Source organism: Triticum aestivum, chromosome 7D (assembly GCF_018294505.1).
Source record: "Triticum aestivum cultivar Chinese Spring chromosome 7D, IWGSC CS RefSeq v2.1, whole genome shotgun sequence".
Lineage (NCBI taxonomy): Eukaryota > Viridiplantae > Streptophyta > Magnoliopsida > Poales > Poaceae > Triticum > Triticum aestivum.
Window position 1 is genome coordinate 234,778,356 of NC_057814.1, and position 23,146 is coordinate 234,801,501.

General features: G+C 45.3%; 2 protein-coding genes across 2 annotated transcripts; one reads left to right on the forward strand and one right to left on the reverse strand.

The window, feature by feature from the left end:
• Window positions 1-5,691: 5,691 nt before the first annotated feature.
• Window positions 5,692-10,447, forward strand: LOC123165657 (70 kDa peptidyl-prolyl isomerase-like). The gene is made up of 13 exons (XM_044583349.1): window positions 5,692-6,011; window positions 7,198-7,284; window positions 7,819-8,079; window positions 8,160-8,234; window positions 8,339-8,419; window positions 8,497-8,691; window positions 8,807-8,896; window positions 9,023-9,195; window positions 9,285-9,407; window positions 9,523-9,669; window positions 9,751-9,878; window positions 10,001-10,118; window positions 10,195-10,447. The coding sequence occupies exons 1-13, from the start codon at window positions 5,819-5,821 to the stop codon at window positions 10,201-10,203; spliced, it is 1,680 nt and encodes a 559-aa protein (XP_044439284.1). The 5' UTR covers window positions 5,692-5,818; the 3' UTR covers window positions 10,204-10,447.
• A 1,474-nt stretch (window positions 10,448-11,921) lies between these two features.
• Window positions 11,922-16,366, reverse strand: LOC123165656 (uncharacterized). Its single transcript, XM_044583348.1, has 5 exons — window positions 16,210-16,366; window positions 15,906-16,112; window positions 15,703-15,813; window positions 14,132-15,112; window positions 11,922-13,685 (listed from the first exon to the last, which is right to left on the reverse strand). The coding sequence occupies exons 1-5, from the start codon at window positions 16,241-16,243 to the stop codon at window positions 12,154-12,156; spliced, it is 2,865 nt and encodes a 954-aa protein (XP_044439283.1). The 5' UTR covers window positions 16,244-16,366; the 3' UTR covers window positions 11,922-12,153.
• Between the last annotated feature and the right edge of the window lie 6,780 nt (window positions 16,367-23,146).

Below are 23,146 nucleotides of genomic sequence, written 5' to 3' on the forward strand. Positions count from 1 at the left end.
CCTCGAGGCTTCGAGGACGCCAGTTGTGGCGTTTCCTCAACGGAGCGCTGGAAAATTCGGGAAGGCCCATCCGGACTGGGTCGAGGAGAGCGACGTCTTCAATATAAAACCACTCCGAGGGCCACTCTTCGGATGCCTTCTTCGGCGTGCCAGACAAGTATCCGGTCCCGGCTATGCGCCATATCTCGGCGCCGCCCACCTCGAATACGGATCCCTTTTTGGTACGAGGGACGAGGCAAAAAAGTTTCCTCCATAGATCAAAGTGGGCCTCGCATCCCAGGAATAGCTCGCAAAGAGCGACAAAACCCGCGATATGCAGGATGGAAGCCGGAGTGAGGTTGTGCAGTTGGAGGCCGTAGTACTCCAGGAGACCTCGGAGGAAAGGGTGGATTGGAAACCTGACGCCTCTTATTAAGAAGGATATGAAGCACACTCGCTCCCCCTGGTTGGGTTAGGGAAATTTTCTGCCAGGGCTTCGCCCGTGAAAGTGGTTAATCCTGCCCGGACAGGGACTAGATCCGCGGGGGGAAGGAATCCCTGCGTTTGAAGCTTACTCAGCTGGTCATGGGATACTGAACATTTCTCCCAATCGCCTTTTTCGGAGCCGTGGGGGCGGGAGGAAGAACTGGGAACGCTAGCCATGTTGGAATGGTTTCTCCTAGCAAGCTCGGAGGATTTTCCGCCTGGTGTGAGATGGCATCTGAGATCCAATCCACTTAAATATACACCTTTCTTACATGGTCAGGGTGTTATGTGCAAAAATACTCTGACCTTTCGTGTTCGCTCGACACGTGGAAGCCAAAGCAATAGAGGCGCATAAGCCAAGGGGTACGACATTAAATGGAAAGCCGAGTACAACTCTTCGGATCAGACGCTTTGGAGTATTCGGAGGAGGAACCCGCCTTGCAATGCCGAAGACAATCTACGCGCCGGACACATCGTCATTGAAGCTTGGTTCGGGGGGCTACTGAGGGAGTCCTGGATTAAGGGGTCCTCGGGCGTCTGGCCTGTGTGACGTGGGCCGGACTGATGGGCCATGAAGATACAAGATAGAAGACTTCCTCCCGTGTCCGGATGGGACTCTCCTTTGCATGGGTGGCAAGCTTGGCGTTCGGATATGAAGATTCCTTCCTCTGTAAACCGACTCTGTACAGCCCTAGGCCCCTCCGGTGTATATATAAACCAGAGGGTTTAGTCCGTAGGGCAGAATCACAATCATACATGCTAGACATTAGGGTTTAGCCATTACGATCTCGTGGTAGATCAACTCTTGTAATCCTCATATTCATCAAGATCAATCAAGCAGGAAGTAGGGTATTACCTCCATCAAGAGGGCCCGGACCTGGGTAAACATCGTGTCCCCCGTCTCCTGTTACCATCGACCCTAGACGCACAGTTCGGGAACCCCTACCCGAGATCCGCCGATTTTGACACCGACAGTGATCCTCATCATCGTCACACCAAGATGATTTGGGAACATATTTCCACTTTTCTGCATGATAATCTTGGCAAGCCCGTTGTCTGCTTAGGTGATTTAAACAACATCATGTGTGATGGGGATACCACCTCCACCAATGTTTATCACTATCGGATGCGTACCTTTAATGGCTACGTTAAACAATGTGGTCTCTTTGATCTTGGTTTTAGTGGGCCTGACTATACTTGGACGAACAAGCGTTTCTCTTCAGCCCCTGTGTTTGAAAGGCTTGACCGCTGTCTTGCAAATGTCAAATGGTGTGATGTGTTCCTAATACAAATGTTTTTAATCTTCCAATTATTCTTAGTGATCATGCGCCCATTCTTGTTTCCACTGAGTCTCAATTTCTTAGGCCGAAGCTCAGTTTTAAATTTGAAAACTGGCAGACCATGGAAGAAGACTTCCAAAATGTCGCAAAATCTACTTGGTGCTCCTCTATTAATCAATATTTCTGGTCTAGGACAACTAACCTTGCAGGTACTCTTAAGAAATGGTGCAAAAATAAAAAACCAATCCAGCAATAGCTAGCTACACTTCAAGATCAAATAAATTCGATCCAAACGAAACCGATTCAAGACCAAGACCGTTGCTTGGAGGTAAAACTTGTTGCTCAATATGAATAAAATATGACCAAGGTCACGAAATTTCATAGGCAGCGAGCTAAGAAGCATTGGGAAGTGCGCAGAGACAGGAACACCTCATTTTTTCAAAATGCGGTACTCAAACATAATCGACGTAACCGAATCGTTTCAATTAAAGATGTGCGTGGCAACAGTCTTGTTGACCCGAATGATATTGATCATGAGTTTGTTCATTACTTTAAAACAATTTTCCGCTCTTCAAGTTCTAACAGTGGCTGGACATTCTTGAGCACTTTCTTGTCCACACGATGCGCATGATTTTAGCAATTCTATTCCGGACAAGCAGGAAATTTGGGAGATCCTCAAGACTATGAAGAAATATGCATCTCCAAGCCATGATGGGTTCAATGTAGCGCTCTATACCTTGGCCTGGAGTTGGATTGGAGACGATGTAACTAACCTAGTTAAAAACCTCTACATCACATGTATCCTCCCTCCTAGCCTTACTGACACCAATATTGCTCTCATTCCTACGAAGCTGGTTTGCCATTTGCCATCAGACTTTAGACCCATCAGTCTTTGTAATGTCTTTTATAGAATAATTGCAAAATCCTTAGCTAATAGATTGAAAGAGCACTTGCCTGATTATATTCATCCTTCCCAACAAGCATTCATCGAGGGAAGACACATTAGCAACAATATCATTATTATTGCTCAGGAAATTGCTCACTCGTTCTCTCTTGCTTCATGGGATGGCCTGGATTTCATGCTCAAAATCGATTAGCCAAAGCTTTTTATAGAATTGAGTGGCATTTCATTGCTTCGGCTCTTGCTCATAAGGGTCTTCATCACCATTTCATAAACCTTGTCCATGCATGTATCTCTTCGTCGACTTTCTCGATTATCATTAATGGCCAATCTTTTGCTCGCTTTAAAAGTAGCATAGGCATTAGGCAGGGATGCCCCTTGTCCCCAACTCTTTTTGTCTTTGCAATAAATGAACTCTCTTTGTCGCTTCAGGATGCTCTATAGTCCAATCACTTGTCAAGTATCTCTCTTGGTCTGAATTGCCCTCCAATTCATTCTTTGATGTTTGCGGATGATCTGCTTGTTTGTGGCAAAGCTGACATGCATGAAGTAGGTGCCATATCTCAAATATTACATCAACGTTGCCAAGGCTCGGGACAGCTCCCGAACTGAAGCAAATCTGGTGTTATGTTTAGTAAAAGGTTGATATGCAGGTCAAGCAAGATATCAAGAGAATCTCACGGTCTCAGATATTGACTATAACACCATTCATTTGGGCCATCCTCTCATCCTTCCTGCAAAAGACAGATCTGCAACTTACAATTTTGTTTATGATAAATTCAAATCTAGGTTAAGTGCTTACAAAGCCAACATGCTTTCACATGCTGCTAGACTAACACTTTTCAAATCTGTTTTCTCATCTATCCCTATCTACTATATGTCCAATGTCCTCTTTTCAAAAAAGTTTATAGCGAACTCATGACCATTATAAGAAACTTTTGGTGGACGGTTGTGAAGGAAGATCAAGTTGCAAGAAGTCTTTGTCTTAGAGCTTGGGCTGATGTTTGTATAAAAAACAAATTGATGGCTTGGGAGTTAGAAATTTGCAGGCTATTAATCAAGGACTAATACTTTTGGCGGCTTGGAGGTTAGCAAAGGAACCCCAAAGTCATCTTGCCCTCATCCTCAAGGCGACGTACCACAATGACACGTCCATTTGGAGAGCTAAGCCAAATATTCCAAAATCTGCTTTTTGGATACCAATTCTCAAGGTGAGACCTCTTCTGATTTCGGCCTCATTTTACCAAATTGTTGACGGCAATAGTTCCATTTGGAGTTCCCCTTGGTTCTCTCAATGGCAAAGTATTTATGATAATTTGATTATTCAACAATCTCTTTTTGTTTATCCTGCTACAGTTAAGGACCTTTGGATTCTGAACCAGAAAACTTGGAACGTGGATTTAATCAACTCTTTGTTCACTTCACATACTGCCAATGTTGTTCTACAAACTCCAATTATTAGTTCTTCGGGGCAGGATGTCCTTGTTTGGAAACTAGCACCTGCACGTGCTTGCTCTTCAAAAAGTGCTTGCAAACATTGTTTCAATAATCTTGCTCTACCGGCTAACCAGGGACCAAAAATAGTTCCCCGGAAGATTGTTGCTCTTCTTAGTCAGGTATGGCAAGGAAAACAAATGGTGCCAAGAGTTCAAACTTTTGCTTGGAGGCTTCTTCACCGAGCTCTTCCCACTGGTAAAAGGGCAAGTAAGTTCTCCTAACATATTGTAGAAGAATGTGTTAGATGTGCTACTTTAGAAGATGAAATGCACATGTTTTTTCTATGCCATTTCTCTAAAGCTGCATGGTTCTCCTCTCCTTGGTTCATTAGAACAGAGGTCATTGCAGCAAATCATCATTCAACTCCTCAAATAATTTAGCCTTTGCTCACTTCGGCTCATCCCCATATCAAAGTCACTAGTTTATACACTTTTTTGTGGTCTATTTGGAAGGCAAGAAATGATGCTTTATTTGGTAGAAAATTGTGCAAACCATCACATGTGTTCTCTGTAGCTAATGCAATCATGCAGGACTCAAAGCTTGAAGATATGTTTTTGACTCCTCACGAACATCGCTCCACTCGCTCGGTAGACCAACAGGTAGTGCCACAACGGGATATTTTTCTGCTTGCGGGTAATGCCATCTTTTATGATGCTGCTTGAAAAAATGAAGGAAATGTCCAATCATCTCCAGTGGGCATTGGCGTCATCACCCAAACTGGAGGCAATCAACATTGCCAACAACTGCATGTCTCTGCTTTGTCTCCACCAGCATCGACTCCCCTCCAGGCTGAAGCATTTGGATTGCATCCTGCTACCATGCTAGCTGAAGCACTTCATTTACAAGAACCATATTTCTACACGGATAGTTTTGTCTCGGCATCAGCGACAAAGGCGACACCCATCTTCAAGGATGCAGGCCATTGGAGCATTAGGCCCACCCTTGCGGCCATTCGGTCGTCCCCAGCTTTCCATTCCAGCAGGACCAATCATGTCAATAGGCACTATAATATTAGGCCTCACCATCAGGCAAAACTAGCTCTCAAAATTCAGAATATGCCTCTCACTGTTAGGTGTCTTTCTTCAGACACAGGTCTTTACCTTGGTAGGATGTTATTTCCATGTCAAGTGTGAGCACATTCACACTCCTCTATGTAAAGTGTTGCTAATGAAATAAAAAACTTGTTATGTTAAAAAAAAGATATTTGAGCTCATATTATGGAAAGAGGGCATATAAAGTATTTATGAATCTGATAAATCTTATAACCCAAAGGTCTTTCTAAAAGGTCCTTTGAATTAAAATTTCTCCAAACTTCATAGAAAATCCTACAATATGGAGAGGCTGCGAAAGACAAGCTTTAAACGCATGGCCTTTGCGTGGGGATTTGAATTTGATGAAACGTAACTACGTGATCACACTCAAAAGGGAGGATTCCGAATTTACGATGCTACCCACCAAATCTGGAAGCAGCCGCTGCCGTTCACTTTCCATTTCTAATTTCCCCCGGAACACTCTAGAAGCCCAATTTGGTTCTCTTCTTTAAACCCTGACCCTCATCATCACCCCCTCGTGCTCTCTCTTTCTCTCGCTCTCGAACCTTCCGAAGTCCAAACCCTAGCGAGCTCCCTTCCGCCTCCCCCAAGACACAAACCTCAGATCCCACCCATCCCACGCCATGGACGACGACTTCGACATCCCCGCGGGCGACGACCTGATGATGGGGGACGGGATGGGTGACTTCGGCGGCGCCGAAGGGCCGGGGATGAAGGTGGGCGAGGAGAAGGAGATCGGGAAGCAGGGGCTTAAGAAGAAGCTGCTCAAGGAGGGCGAAGGGTGGGACACCCCCGAGGTCGGCGACGAGGTCGAAGGTATCCGCACTACTACTGCTACAGTTTTCCTCTCAAATCGCAGATGTTGCCATGTCGCAGTTCGATCCAATCCTTGTCCCGCTTTAGGATTAAGATGGAGTGTTGAGTGGTGCGGAGCTAGTGGACAAATTAGGAGAAAAACTTGTACGAGTAGACAACTTGTCTCACGCTGTATAGTGTGTCAATTTTGAATCGATGCTGTGATGCGTGAAAGGCCAGTTCGCTCCTCTGGAATCAGTGAGGTGCCTTTTGGTGGGACGCGGAGTTAGTGGTGAAACTAGGAGAAAATTGCATACGACGTCTCTCATGCTGTCATCTGTGAAGTTCGAATCATTTTTGTGACATGGTCTGTGAACTTTTGAAATTACTAAGATGTTTTACTGTGGGATGCGTAGTTAGTGGTGAAACTAAGTACAGTAGTAAATTGCAGACCGCTTCGCTCATGCTGTCATCTGTGAAGTTTGAATCGTTTCTGTGACATTGTCTGAAGTTCCAATCATTTATGTGACATTATGCTAGTTCGATCCTTGAGGTGTTCAAGCATCGTTCGTTGTTGCTAGCTCTACCACATGGTTATGACCTGCTGTGGAAAGTGTACTTATGACTAACTTTTTTGTTGGCGGATAGCGCTTGAATAATGAGATGACGAGAGTTTTTTTTAACGGAGGTGCTCATTAGGGGAATTTATTATTTTTGCTGTTGCTGCTGTGTTACTTATTGTTCCACGCCTGAACAGATTATGTATACTAGCAAATTGCCAGTGCGTTATGATGGATCCAAAATAGACTGGTACACGTTCACAAACTTGGAAAAAAGAAACATACTATTTTTGGTATATATCACTAAAAGTATGTTAGGTTTCACCAAAATCTATTCCTCTTACTTCTTTGGACGAGGTGGGGGAGGGATGGGGCTGATCTGGAGATACTGAGGGGTTTTCTGCAAATGTGTAGCAGAATGGCAGGGATCTTTTTCAAAATTACCAGAAGTTACCTCACATGCATTGGATGCAGATCGGATGGTAAAAAAGGACCGATGACAGAAACGCCATCAACACCAACTGAGTTTTATCTGAATGTATATTTATATTTATGTATTTATAGGAGTGTATAAACTGCTTCATCCTGTTGGCTGAGGATCTGGATAAGTAATATTTGGCTGATGTACAATTGTGTTGATATTTCAGTCCATTACACTGGCACCCTCCTTGATGGTAAAAAATTTGACTCCAGCCGTGACCGTGATGACACATTCAAGTTCAAGCTGGGACAAGGTTCATTTCTTCCTCCCTTTATTTTTATTATACATACATGTATTCTCGTTTTTGGATGAAAGGTCTTGTAAACGATTTGATTGTGAACAGTGTGCTGCACATGTTTACCTTTGGCTGGTGCGGTACACAGAATTATGGGGTTTCTTGTAGTTGATTAAACTGGGTAATTATTAAACGATCCTTCATTTGACAGGCAAGTTTGTTTGGGGCCTTTAGTGTGCTTGTGTGCTAAACAACTCCCCGTGAGCATTTGAGCTTTAGTAATGTGCACAAGGCCATCACCATTCATGAACAAATACTGGACTGTAGTTGCTTGACAAAAGTTGCTGATGACCGACTGAATGCTAGTTCAGCAAATTTTAGTGCCAATGGGGAGTAATCTTGTTCTTTGTTTAGTCATGCTCATCATTTATTATAACAAGTTAATTGCCGCAAGTTTGTTTCTATATGCTCCATGATGTTGGGAACTTGGGATTGCACATTCTAGTGTATGTTTGTTACTCAGTTGCTAATTTGTTGCCAACTTATGTCCAGGTCAAGTAATAAAGGGATGGGATCAAGGCATCAAGACCATGAAGAAAGGGGAAAATGCTCTTTTCACCATTCCTCCTGAATTGGCTTATGGTGAATCTGGTTCACCTCCAACTATTCCGGCCAATGCCACGCTGCAGTTCGATGTTGAGCTGCTTTCTTGGACCAGTGTCAGGGACATTTGCAAAGATGGTGGCATATTCAAGAAGATATTGAAGGAGGGAGATAAATGGGAGAACCCAAAGGATCCTGATGAAGTATTTGGTAATCTTTGCTAACTGAAACAGCTTCCTATCGCATGTATTCCCCTTATTTGTGTAACTGACCTTTCTTGTATTGTATAGTGAAATATGAGGCTCGGCTCGAGGATGGTACTGTTGTGTCCAAGTCTGAGGGGGTTGAATTTACTGTTAAAGATGGTGATGCTCTCTCTCTCTCTTCCGCTCTTCTCTACACATGCGCAACCTGTTGAGAGTGTTGCGCTCAATGCACTGCTTGCTAACAAATTGGAATCTGGTTTCAGGACACCTCTGCCCTGCACTGGCCAAAGCTGTTAAAACCATGAAAAAAGGAGAGAAGGTGCTCCTCACGGTCAAGCCACAGTGTAAGCTTATTTGACGCCACCTTCCTTTGCATTTTCCCCCTTTTCTCGGGCAGGTTTTTGAACTTTTGCAATGGCAGATGGATTTGGTGAGATGGGTAGACCAGCAGCTGGCGAGGGAGGTGCTGTGCCACCAAATGCTGGTCTTGTTATTGACCTTGAGCTGGTTTCATGGAAGACTGTCACAGAAATAGGGGATGATAAGAAGATCCTTAAAAAAGTTCTCAAGGAGGGCGAGGGATATGAACGTCCCAATGAGGGTGCAGTTGTTACAGGTATATAAGCTTAACCATGATGGTTATTGTTTTAACTACACACGGCACCGCTGTTTGAGTATGAATTGATTGTTCTGTAATAAGTTATAACTGAATCGTATCTTGTCATTGACAGTCAAAATAACTGGAAAGCTTCAAGATGGCACAGTATTCTTGAAGAAGGGGCATGATGAACAAGAGCCATTTGAATTTAAGACTGATGAAGGTACCTTTTCTCTTTGCTTTTGTTTATGCATGTTTTGGTCACATTAAGTAATCCATTGAACTCCACTGTTATACTGTGATGCGTGAATAATATGTTTGTTCCTTTTGGTTTATACTTTATTTTCAGAGGCTGTTATTGAGGGTCTTGATCGTGCTGTGCTAAATATGAAGAAGGGCGAGGTTGCTCTTGTCACTATTCCCCCTGAATACGCTTATGGCTCAACGGAGTCAAAGCAGGATGCTGTCGTTCCACCTAACAGTACTGTGATTTACGAAGTGGAGCTTGTATCATTTGTAAAGGTGTGCTTCTCTTTGAAATGTTCCTGTGCATTCTTCTGATTCAACATTCTGTTTACAGCCAAAATTATGAGCATCTTTTTCATACATAGGATAAGGAGTCATGGGACTTGAACAACTCAGAGAAGATTGAGGCCGCTGGAACCAAGAAAGAGGAGGGGAATGCCTTGTTCAAATCGGGCAAATATGCCAGAGCTTCTAAGCGCTATGAGAAGGTCTGACGTCTTCCTTTTGTTTTACATCTGTAAACATATCATCTGTCTTCTCACATATCTTTGCTCGGCTTCTCTATGGTGCCTGATTGACCATCTGAAATCCATTTACTCCCAGGCTGCAAAGTTCATTGACTATGACACTTCGTTCAGTGAGGATGAGAAAAAGCAGTCCAAGCAACTGAAGATCACCTGCAACTTAAACAATGCTGCCTGCAAGCTGAAGCTGAAAGACTATAAGCAAGCCGAAAAGCTTTGCACCAAGGTATATTTATCACTGATCCTGCAATAGTGTATATTTACTATTCGTAACAAACCAAGGTAACATGTCTCGCTTTCTTGACAGGTTCTGGAACTGGACAGCCAAAATGTCAAGGCTTTGTACAGAAGGGCCCAAGCTTACACTCAGCTTGCAGACCTAGAGTTAGCAGAGGTCGACATTAAGAAGGCACTGGAAATTGATCCTGAAAACAGGCAAGTTCCACAGAAGGGTCTATTATCTAAACCTCATTCTTTTTTTGCGGGAACCACAATCTGATACTGACAAGGTTACACCGTGTCAATTTGATTTTTGACGAAGTCGCTGCTTCTGATAGGGATGTGAAGTTGACATACAAGACTCTGAAGGAAAAGATCAAGGAAATCAACAAGAAGGATGCCAAATTCTACAGCAATATGTTCTCTAAGATGACCAAGCCTTCAGCAGAAGAAAGCGTAAGCACATCTGCATCTCTCACTGTTCAATTTTGAGTCCACGCAGCAGATATCTAATAGGTTTCCCCAATCACAGAAAGCTTGAACTGGAGCAGTACCCAAAGGAAGGATAGGAGTCCCGGAGTGCGCTCAAGGAAGGGTCAGCTTGTCTGCTCAGCTCTATGGGCTGGTTAGATCACACATGTGCTTGGAGTTGCTATAAACTAGAGAAATTTCAGTTTTGAGATTGCCAGGCGATATTTTTTTCTTGTCAAGAACAATGCATGTTTAGACCTTTGCATATTATAGTGTGTGCTTTCCGGGAAATAGATGGTCCTGCCTTAAGAATCTGTGTTGTGTGCTTTACTAGTGCGCCCCTATGCAAGGTTGGCTGCTCATTCGTTCGAACGTCTAATTTCAGAGTTAATCTGAAGTGTGTCGACGCTCCTTCTGCAAAGTATTTCGCCACTTACACTTGCGATTGGGGAACCACACAAGTAAAACAATTGTTTGTTACGCAGGGGTTTTCCTATATTGAGATAGCAGTCAGGAGTAGAATAGTCATTTGCAAGGAAGGTATAACTAAATTATGCAAAGCAACAAAATAGCCTTGGTGAATGCTTATAGAGTCATAGTCAAGAGCGAGCAGGCTGACCAAATAAATGATGCAGGAGTACCAGGGATGGTGAGAAGCAATAAGGTGCAGAATGCAGAACTCCAGCACACCAAATTGAGCTAGCACACTAAAGAAATGTACTGGTACAATTTCACTGGAATGGTTGGACATTCTACAGACAACAATTGAGATTAGATGGATGATAGACAGACAGATAGATGTCACTACTGCTGACACAATGGTTCTTTAGTTTAATTAGTCATCAGTCATCACTACTGCTGACACAATGGTTCTTTAGTTTAATTAGTCATCAGTCAGATAAAACAATGCTACTCCCCCGTGCTACTCCCCAAATAGATGACTCAATTTTGTACCAACGTTAGTCAGTATAAAGTTGGGTCATCTATTTTAGAACGGAAGGAGTACTTCTGTAGAGATGCCTGATAGGCTTACATGCAGATGCTCCTTCTCTGATAAATGTACATCAACTGGCCAACTCTTGATTTTTTTTACCTCAACTAAACAATTGCCCGTACATTGCAACGGGAGTATAAACATCCTAGTGATTGGCCCGTGACTGCACGTTCATTATCATATTGATGCGCTAAAATCTTAGCAAGTTTTTGTATGCAATCCCCATGATTTACCTGTCATTTTGTTGCTAAGCACTTATTTGGTAAGAATTTAATGACTTACCAAACAAAATATGTTTTTTATTTTGTTAAGTTAATAAAACATGAGACAATTGATTCTAATTTAGGGAGAATATGGATGGGAGGAAAATCAGAGATGAAGGAAAAAATCAACGAGGAGAAGGAAAGAGTGGAACGTATATAAGGAAGGTTGGACGAAAGAGAGGTGAAACGGGAACCTTATATTCTTTTTAAGTAGTATATAGATATAGAGAAAAGAGAAAAATCCTGATTTTTTTACCTCATTGAGGGCACAAGTGATGCCGGTGTTGGATGCATAAAGAGCCTCTTTTTGCTTACGAGGAATGGATTAAAATTAGAACTCTAGTACAGCTACTCAGACGTTAGGACACCACTAAGCTGCCAACCAAACAATTACACGATTCGACATCACATAAGCAAGCTCCAGTTCTGAACCTAACAAGAGATCACAACAGTTCATGATGAACAAGGGACTGGATCAGTGACTGTGTCGTGAATCGAGGCCTGTTGGGGAACCATTGGGACTCGAATCCATTGAGCAAGTAGAAATTTAGTGTTAAGAAGAAGAAATCAACAAAGTACAGGACTACTCGAATCAAATAAACGAGCAACTCCAAACAAAAAAGTGATGATGGGACAAACTGAAGTCTGAGACATCATCGGTGCGAACACACGACAGAGCAAACCGGAATGACCATTTACAAATCTGGACAAGCCTAACCACACCGACACACTAGTATGATCTCCAGAAAGACCCTCAGCACGGTCAGTTCATGGAGTGGCAGCAAATAAACGGCATCCACTGCTGCTTCTTCCCTTTCGGCGACTTCTCCACCGGTAGCCTGGCCGGAGAGTTCCAGTCTTGCTGCTCAGAACCTGGCTTGGTAGGCGAAGGGTTGTCCTTCGACGATCTGCGCCTGAACGACAGCATTCGGTCCTTGGTGCTCGCCTTCTTTTCTTTAACTTCAAATTCAATGCCTTTCTCGGAGAGAAGGGACTTCAGGGACACATGGCTCTTATCTGAATCTATTGTCATTTCCTTGTCTGTGATCTCTTCATTCAGATGGTCATTTGCGCTATCCTTGGTGTTGGTCTCTGCGGCAGTCTCTTCCTTCTGCTTCTTTTCTTCAACACCATCGGTCCGAGCATGGTCCGCAGCAGCCTTTTCATCCCGGTCCTCTTCTTTGGCATCATTTGTGCCCTGTGGCGTGCTGTTCATGTGAGAACTAGAGTCCGCGACAAGGATAGTACCTGCATTGCCTCCGGCATTGACGGATGTAGGGCCTGAAGTAGGCTCTTCACTCTCCTTTCCTTTGACATTGTCAATGGTGTGGACCAAGCTAACATCAAGAGTAGATTCTGGAGTTACCTCTTCTTTCTCCTTTCCTTGAATGGCATCAACAATGCTTACCGCATCAGTGTTGTGAGAGGTTGGCTCTGACATAGTTTCTTCACCCTTTTCTTTAACAATATCTGTGTCGTCAAGTACATTTTCGTGAGAACTAGGGATCTCTGGCTTGTCTTCATTCTGCATATTGTCTTCGTGTGTCACATTGATAGCATGAGGAGCAGGATCTGGCGTAATTTCTTCATCTTGCTTCTTTTCTTCAACTTCATCTGTAATGTTTGCCTTCTGAGCAGTAGGGTCTGCGGTAGTTTCTTCACCGTGCTTCTCTAATTCAACTATAGCTGGGAGGTCTGCGGTACTTTCTTCACCGTGCTTCTCTAATTCAACTATAGCTGGGATATCCACCACATTTATCTCATGAACAGTTCCCACATGGACAGCACTCTGTTCCTTTTGCACAATTATGTCTCTGCTGCTTATCACATCCATATTGTCAGAAGCAGGATCTGCTATCACCTCTTCAATCTGTTCTTTTTCCTCAACACTACTTGCACTCTGTAATATGCTGGTCTTCAGAGTACTCTCTTCTGCACTAATTTCTTCAATCTGCTTAGTCTCTTCAATGTTATCCGTACTGCATACATCGTTAGTCTCACGGGAGGTAAGGTCCACACTTACGTTCTCAATTTGTTTATTCTCATCAACATCATGCTTGCTACTCATACTGATCTCCTGAGTAGGGTCTAAGCTAGGCTCTATTGGGTCAATTTGAGATGGCATGGAAATGACATTACTTGTATGGCTAGAATTATTCTGTGTGTCATCTTCTGTTGTCACCTCGGAGGTATCTTTCTTTGTAACATCAGAAGCACTGCCAGCTGATATGACCTCCTCAACTAGACTATCCACAGGAGACTCTGTTACACTTGATACAGCTTGGAGAACCTCATCTGCAGAATGCTCATTGAATGTCAGTTCATAAACAATAATCATAAGGGACATAAAATAGTTGGGAGATATTTATGAACATGTTGTTACTTGTAAAATAAAATGATGGTATTCCAATTTTATCTAACTTGTAGATAGGGCTACATGATTGAATACCGAGGCCTTCTATTTGAGCTGTATACATAAATTTCAAGCATAAGATAAAATTATCTTTGTGATTCGATAAACAACCAGAAGACTAACAATGCCATATTTAGGAATTAGGGACCATTTTCACCACATGTTGGTTACTATGAGCATAATGCACAAATATGAATTATGACAGCACAACCTAACCAAAAGCCCAAAATTAGACTTTACCACTTACAAAAACTTTTGCAACCGAACAACAGAAGTAGTACGAAATACAGAGTACAGGATCATCAGCACAAAAAATCAAAAGTCTCACCTGCACCAGGATAGCTTGACCCTTCTTCAAGGCATGTCTGTTTGGAATTTGTCAGCTGATATGCTACCACAGAAGTAGAATCAATTTGCTGCTGTGTTTCGACAACATCTGCTGCCTCCAAATGACAACCACCAGAAGCAAGTTGAGATAAATCATCACTACTGGTATCATCTGTGTGGACATTATTATCAGTTGAAGGCTCCTTATTCCCAAGTACATCGACAGGTTCCTTGATGGTACAAACTTGCTCAACTGGGTTAGGTTCGATAACCCCGCTTTCGTCCTTGGATTCAGTGTCTTCACTGGGGTTTTGCTCTCCGGGAACCACACCTAAGTCGTTGACATATAGATCTTCCTCCACTGCAGTAGGACTATGCCCCTCAACAATTTTGCTTTGCAGCTTCTCTTGATAGGACGAATCAATCTCATTACCTTTTACCGACTTGCCCTCACTAGTTTTGTCTTCTTCAATGGTGTTGATCATACAATCATTTTCAGTAACGGCAATACCATCAGGGCTACCAGCTGTAGCAATTGTTTGTGCAGAAAATTCACCTGAAGCAGCATCTGATGCCAGGGACACAGCATTTGACTTGCTTGTTTCATCTGCAGAGAAGTCTGGACTGAATCTTGCACCATCTTCAGGCTCTGGCTGACAATGGGAAGCGGAGGCATTTGACTTGCTTGTTTCATCTGCAGAGAAGTCTGGACTGAATCTTGCACCATCTTCAGGCTCTGGCTGACAATGGGAAGCGGAGGCATCCTGATGCTGATCACCACTACAATGTGATTCAGCATCCTGATGCTGATCACCACTACAATGTGATTCAGACGGATACAAATCTTGAAAATGCGGTGCGCTTTCAGGCAGCCGCAGATCAACTTCAGTTTGAACGTCAGTCCCATTAGCCTTAGGAGGCCCTTCAGAAGTGACATCATTGATAATGACGTGAACTCCGGCAGTATTAGGAGAAGAGTGCACTGCAAAAGAAATCCACAGAATAAATTAATTACAGTTGTAACGCATCACAAAAATACAACAGCGGTGAGAAGAGCATTGAAGAATGTGTACGCATATGGCACGGTGAATAATTAAATTGCCCTGGACTTTCTGGCAGTGATGTTATATGCTGCCAGCACAAGATGTTGACAATTTCACAAGAGCCCTAGTACTAAGGAACAACAAGCTGCCGGCCTCACTAATTTACTGAGCCGCATTATTCTACCGAACTTTGGCATGTACACACAGTATGGGATTTCCAGATCATCATTACCCCGAAGAATATTATCCTAACCCCGAAGTTGACAACGAAGTACACACAATCTGAACATTACACCGCTAATCGAGAAGACAGGAACCGCTGTACTAGTATTCCAGCCTGGAACATCAGTACGATTTCACTCAATCATGGAAGTTCTTCTCTGCATAGGCAAACTGATAAATGGGAGGGAAAAAAAGAAGTATAGTAGCAATTTCCACCTGACGAACCCCAACCAAATCATTTGACATAGATTTTTGGCAAATAAAACAAAGAAGGGGGAATATTCGGGGAGGAATAATTGGAGCAAACCTCCAGTGTCGTCGTCATCTACTGCATTCCCAACATCCTCCGCAGATCCGGGCAAAACGCCGCCAGAATCCGAAGCAGGCGCCCCATTTCCCTCTCCTCCGACATCCTCACCTGGGTCGAGGACACGCAAACGCATCAGCGCAAGAACACCGCAGACGCAAGCAACTGGCCGGAAAAAGAGCGGGAAAGGAACCGCGCGGTACCTAGCACCAACTTCTTGCCTTGGCGCTCTTCCTCCACCTCCGCACTGGCGGCGGCGGCGGTGGGCGGCGACTTGCCGCCGCCGCCGCCGCCAACGCCGCAGTTCTTGCGGTGCGCGCGCCGCTGCTTGGCGCTGGGGTGCGCGCTCGCGTACTTGTACCCGCACAGGTGGCACAGGTGGCCGCCGCTGCACGCGCCGTCCCCTCCCCCTGCACACACACACACACGGGAACCGCCGCGGTTACATCACACGACGAGCCAGGAGAAAAGGAGAGAGCAAGGGGCGCCACAATGCGCCTGGCTCACCGGCAGTGCCGCTCCTGTTGCCGCCGCTGTCCATGGCGAAGCGAGCAGTGTGGGTCTCGGCGCTCCCGTGCTCGGCAATGGCGGCGGCGGCGAAGAGTAACCAGTAGCGTGGGTCGCGTGACTGGTCGCGTCCGGGTCTCCCTCTTGTGCTGCTTTCGCTAACTCCACTCTGCTCTTACTCACCCCGCGCTGTCAGGGCCCACGGCATCCGGGCCCACGCGTCAGCGATAAATTAACGGTGGCGCGTTAAACGCGCGGCGCGGGGGGCCCCGGGGGCGCGGAGGGACAAGAGACTTTCCGGTCGTTTACGTGCGGTTGGGGCCTGCGGCGCTTTCCACGGACGAGATCTGGGCCGTCCGTCGCGCAGCCGACGGACGGGGATGCGGATAAGCTGTAACAAACCGGCCAAGATTCTTCACGAGCGCAGGGGTACCCCACGTGGGGGGTAAAGCGAAGGATTCTTTTCTTTGCTCCGGGCGGTAGTAGTTAAGGTAACCTGCGCAGCCTTTGGGCTGCGGATAAAATCATTTCTTGTTTTTGTGTAAAAAAGCCGTACCACTATGGTACACATACATTCATCCCCTATTTTGTCTACATGAGCATCTTCAAAAAACTGAGCCGACACAAAATATTATTTTAAGATTGATGAAGTTATCACATAGGTCTTCATGGTCGGAAAAAAAATATCTTCTTTCATTGAACGAACATCACATCATTGATAATCCTAAAATAAATCTAAAAATATACGAGCACTAGTACCAAATATGCGTCTCGGGGTCTTCGCTACTTCTGTGTTTGTTCACCTAGGGTTTTCACTTGGGGCAATGTGGTGCGTGGATCATTTTTACTCCTCGTAGTCTAAGTTTTTAGGCTGTTCATCGTCTTGGCTTTTGACGCCGATGATGACGGCGCTGAATTCCCTTCGGTCCTATGGTTGGGGATGGATTTGAAAACCAGTCTGTTCAATCAAAGATGGCGTGGCGGCGGCAGCATCCTCGTGGTGGACCTGTGCCCTTGGGCTCCACCGCCGCGACGACGTTTGCTCCAGCGTCGACGCGGAGCTTGGGAGGTGGTTCAGGAGCGGATGCAGATTGTGGTCTGCATTGACGACATCTGGAAGATGAAACGTGTGCTGGGTTCGTGGTTCGTGGATGACAGGTATGGTTTCCTCCTTCGGCGTCTTAGTCGTTGTGGGGTGCCAGATCTGGAGTTCGATGGCGTGTTTGGGGTGTTGCCTCGGTCTGATTCGTTCAACGGCAAGGGCTTTACTTTTGATGAGCCACCTTGGAGGTCTGCAATACTGCATATCAGCGATCCGCAACAAAATCGGGTAAGTAGGTGATCCGTCATTCTTTTTTTCAGTGCCTACCGTGATGGTGCCGAAGGCAGGTAACGGGCGTTGGTGTCATGCTCAGAAATGTTTTGTCATCTTTTCAGTTTTGTTATGTCGGTTTTTACGTGACTCGTATTTTAATCTCTATGATATAAATAAGACACGTATTATGATGAAAAATGTGGCAACGTGATGTTACCACCATCCATGCCACCTCAGCCCAATCGGGATATCAGGTCCTACTGCATGTGCTCACTGGCGACAGCTTCCAACCAGAACCAGCGTGTATCATATGAGCTCCTGACTGGATTCGTAGACGGGCGGGAGCAATGGCAATGGTGGTGTCGTGATTGAATCATTGGTAGACAGGGGCGCAACCGGCGTGACCGCCGTGGCTGAATCATTGGGTGTGTTGTTGGACAGGTAGCACGAAACCCTCATCTTATTTATTTTTGGGAGAGACAAGTACTAAATCGGGCGCCTTATTGACCCTTTGGTCCAGCCTTTCCTCACCCTTTCTTCGTGTCAATCTCGCTTAGGACCAGCCACCTTTACACCAGTTTGAGCAAGATGTAGAGAAGGAAACTCGCCGCATTGCATTAGTTTTTTTTAGTGCTATATAAAGGCATCGTTTGGACGGTTCACTGGTTCAGCCTGGTAGTTTACCGAATTCCTCGTTCGTGATTTCTGCTTGAGATGTTCACTGACGATGCGGAATTTGCTAGTGAAGGTTTTTGGTCAATGGGAGTTTTTGTGCTTTTCCAGCATACAAAAACTGATGACCAAAAATTTGAGAACCACACGAAACATGGCGGTCTGATGGTGGGGAGGCCGGGAGGTAGATCCGACGGTAGGGAGGAGCTCTGCGAGGATGGTGGCAATGACGGTGGAATCTCGCGAGGTGGTGCTCGGGGACGGCGGCGAGAGCTTGGGGACGGTGACATGCTGCTCAGGGTTGGTTGCGGGAGCTCAGGGGCGCCGGCACGGTGCTCGGGGACGACAAGGGAGCTTGGGGCGGGCGGCGGTGTGGAGCGCGGTGGGATCGGGTAGCAGTAGCGCAAGCGCAACAACGATCCTTAGGGTCACAACAGTGGCCTCGAGCAACGGGGCTAGGCGCGCCGTGTGACTGGCGCCGGCGGCTGGAATTTGTCACGCAGAGGTGAGGTGAGGCGGCGCGACGGTTTGTGAAAGTTCAGTGAGTGATGGTTGGGTTTCCGCCGGGACGTTTTTGTTTTTGGTCGGATGCTAGTGGTGACCCAAATGCATATCACCTGCAGCAATTTTTTGGTCAGGGCCAAAAAGATGGCCGCCCTATGGGTATAGGGTAGTTGTTGAATCCGTTTTTTACACCGAAAGGTTAAAAAAAACTGATTTTTGATCATAACTGCGTCTTTTGGTATGTTGTTGGAGATGCTCTTAGGCCGACTCCTAGTTTTGCTAGGTGAGAACTCTCGTGAGAATGGACTCTTCCGTAAGTAGGAAGGGGTCGTCTGACTAATTGCTCTTAGAGCAACTCTAGCTAACCAGTCATATTCGCAACCTCTAAAACAGTTACGAGTGCCCTCCACAAACTCAGATTCATCATTCTGCAATCTCTATATATGTGGGCCAATTTGTTAGCCTTTATGTCCTTTCTTCATATGTAAATACTGCATTTTCATCGACATTACGTTTAGTATCATATACAAAACAATGCAATTTTTGTCAGCAGACCTTGAGTTCAACATCACATAGACACTGCAAATAAAATAAATTCATTGAGCTAGCATGAGAATTTTCTAAAAGGAATGTTTTGTCGGTGACCGCCTTTTGGAGGTGACCTCGCAGCAAAGTGGAGGCTTTGGCTGCGTCGACTTGGGCTTCAGTGTGTTCTATGCACCAACGTGTGTCTTATATGTGGGAGATGGTCATAATGGATTCTCCCTCCATATGCACTGCTTCGACTTCGATGACATCCTTCACACGGGTGAAAGAACATGCGGTGCCCCCATGTTTGGTTTTGGTAATTGATGACAATCTCTATGGACTAATGGTTGCCTTGAGTTATATTTGAAGGATTTGTCCATAGGCATTTCTTGAAGTCCATGTGTTGGTTTCAAGGAGTTTATGTGGTGACCAAGGTGTTATTAAGGAATTATCCAAAGATTGGTCATGTGAGAGTAGAGCTTATTGCAAGCATGTCTTGGAGAATAAGATTGTGTGATCATTCATGTTTACCTTCAAGACATCATCCAAATGAAGAGAGTTGGAAAGAGTCAAGGTTGATCAAGACTAAGTCAAGAGTGAATCAAGTTGATCAACACACAAAGCGCACAAGATGTACCGAGAGGGATCAAGCGATCCCATGGTGTGGTAAGCATTGTCGATTACGCTTTGTGTACTAACCCATGATCTTCGTGAGAGTTCTTTGTGGGGTTAGGTTGCGGTGTGCAAGTTCAAGTGAAGCATCATGAAGAGATCAAATGCTTGAAGCTTGCCGTCCATTGTGGCGACAATGGACTTGTGAAGATGTTGCGGTGTGCAAGTTCAAGTGAAGCATCATGAAGAGATCAAATGCTTGAAGCTTGCCGTCCATTGTGGTGACAATGGACTTGTGAAGATGTGCGGAAGAGTGGCTCACCCATAGTGGAGTATGGGGGAGCAATCAACTAGTCTTCATCGAGCCAACACAACCAAGAAAGGTGGTACAACTTGAGGGAGTCAAGATCGTCATCATCTAGCTCAAGTGGACCATGTGCAAGGCAAAGGTTTGCTCTTGATAGGTTTTCTATTTTACCGGTCTCATGATGGTAGTTGGGAGACCGGGTTATAGGATCGATTGCCGTACTATCAAGGGGGGCTCTCGATGAGTAGCTTGATCGTATCGTTCATAGAGAGCTCAAACCATTGCATCCTTGCATCATGTTTGTTGGTTCTTGTTTGGTTCTTCTCTTTGTGAGTTTTGGAGCTTATGGTCATCTTGATGACAAGCTCGAGTTCATCGAAAACGGAGTTCACTCGCATCTTCTATGATGTTTTCGATGTTGGAGGTTATGCCGGTTCTTCTCGGTTGGAGGTTTCACTCCTCTATTTGTTGGCTACTCGTCTTTCTCAATCCAACAAGCTTGAGTTTGCTCAATTCGGAGCTCATATGCAGAAGTTATGGCAGTTTTGGTTTCCTAGCGGTAGTACCGCGGGCCGGAGCGGTAGTACCGCTTGGGTGCTACAAGCGGTAGTACCGCTCCAGAGCGGTAGTACCGCTGGTGGCCCCAGGCGTAGTACCGCTACGGTCTCGTACTAGTACCGCCTCGATTTGAGGGGTCTTTTTCGTGTCGGGTTTTACGGTACTAGCCGCAGCAGTGGGGGCCGTAGTACCGCTCGTATGCGGTAGTACCGCCCTGCCACCGCGGTAGTACCGCTCTGGGCTCAGCGGCAGTACCGCGAGGGGGAGCGGTAGTACCGCTTATAGGGGCAAGCGGTAGTACCGCTGGCCAAGCGGTAGTACCGCTCTCTGCGGGGCTGAAGTGGGGGTAACGGTTGGATTGTTCCCCCCACTATATAAGGAGGTCTTCTTCCCCATTGAACCTTATCTTTTGAGCTCGTGTTCTTCCCCCATTGTTGACCTTCTTCGAGCTTGCTAACTCTCAATCCCTCCATGGATTCTTGCTAGTTTTTGAGGGAAAAGAGAGAGGAGATCTAGATCCACATTTCCACCAATCACTTTCTCCTCTATGTGAGGGGAACCCATTGGATCTAGATCTTGGAGTTCTTGGTGTTCTCCTTCTTGTTCTTCCTCTCATTTTCCTCCCTAGCATTAGTTGCTTCGGTGGGATTTGAGAGAGAAGGACTTGGGCACTCCGTGTGCCCTTGCCATTGCATTTGGTGCATCGGTTTGAGTTCTCCACGGTGATACGTGGAAGTTACAAGTTGAGAAGCTTATTACTCTTGGGTGCTTGGTGCCCTTGAGCTTGTTCCTCTTGGGTGCTTGGGCGCCCTAGACGGTTGGTGGTGTTCGGAGCTCAATCATTGTGGTGTAAAGCTCCGGGCAAGCGTCGGGGTCTCCAATTAGGTTGTGGAGATCGCCCCGAGCAATTTGACGGGTTCCGGTGACCGCCCCCAAGGGTTGCCAAAGTGTACGGGTTCGGTGACCGCCCCCAAGGGTTGCCATTTGTACGGGTTCGGTGACCGCCCTCAAGGGTCCCTTAGTGGAATCACGGCATCTTGCATTGTGCGAGGGCGTGAGGAGATTACGGTGGCCCTAGTGGCTTCTTGGGGAGCATTTTTCCTCCACACCGCTCCAAACGGAGATTAGCATCCGCAAGGGTGTGAACTTCGGGATACATCGTCGTCTCCGCGTGTCTCGGTTATCTCTTACCCTAACCCTTTACTTATGCACTTTACTTTGTGATTGCCATATTGTTTCTTGTCGTATATCTTGCTATCACTTAGTTGTTTATCTTGCTTAGCTTTAGTTGTTGGTGCACATAGGTGAGCCTAGTTGTTGTAGGTTTTGTGCTTGTCAAATTAACCGCTAGGTTTATTCCGCATTTGTTCAAGCCTAAACCGTAATTATTTTAAAGCGCCTATTCACCCCCCCCCTCTAGGTGACATCCACGATCTTTCAACGGGTGACACAACGGCTGACGAAGGAAGGTGCTCGTCCTTGTTGGTTGATTCAACTTCAAGTTAGGTTTCAACATCGACCTTTTCCGAGTATCACTACACCTTTTCCTGATACCGATGGGTGTCACGTTCTCTTCAGTGACAGATTCATGAGAAAAGGGGTGCGACATGGAGGGGACGAGGTGAGTGTGAAGGAAGATAGTTGGCGGAGAGGAAGATGGCGAGTGCAGCGGCATGCTCGAGCATGATGCACTCCGGTGAGAAACGGGGCGATAATGACCAGGTAGGCGATGAGGACCATTAATGGGGAAACATGTTGGAAATATGCGCTAGAGACAATAATAAAGATGTTATTATTATATTTGCATGTTCATAATTAACTTTATATTTCTGTGGTATATATTGAAATGGTTCCTGAATGTGAGATTTAGGGGAAAACCTATTTGCATGTCTGGAAAGATAAACACCTAATAGATCCCTAGTCCGGCCTCTAGACTAGCTCATGTATTATTGATGATTATGTTTTCCTAACCAAGGGTATTGTTAGTGTAACACATATGCTGACAACAATGATAAAATTGTTAGGGTGACAATGGTGTTGGATAGACCCAACTTATGAAATACTGCGAGGTCACTTCATCAATATGTTGTCGATATTTTCATAGAAAGTATTAAACGTTTACTTACGTTCTTAGACTGTGAGAATATCATATATGCAGATATCAAATGACAACTTTGGGGTTGCCAAATGTCACACCGTAACTCGGTGATTATAAAAGTAGCTTTTGGGTATTACTGGAAAAGTATGTTGTGGTATTCGATATGTCAATATTAGGATTTGCTCCTCACGCGATGGAGAGATACACTCTGGGCCCACTTGGTATTACAATGTTCATCGTCTGGCCAGACATAGTGATTAAGGTGTTAGTCACGGGGACATCGGAATACAAAAACGAGTAAAGAGTACAAGCCAGTAATGAGGAAACTAGGTATATATAGTGA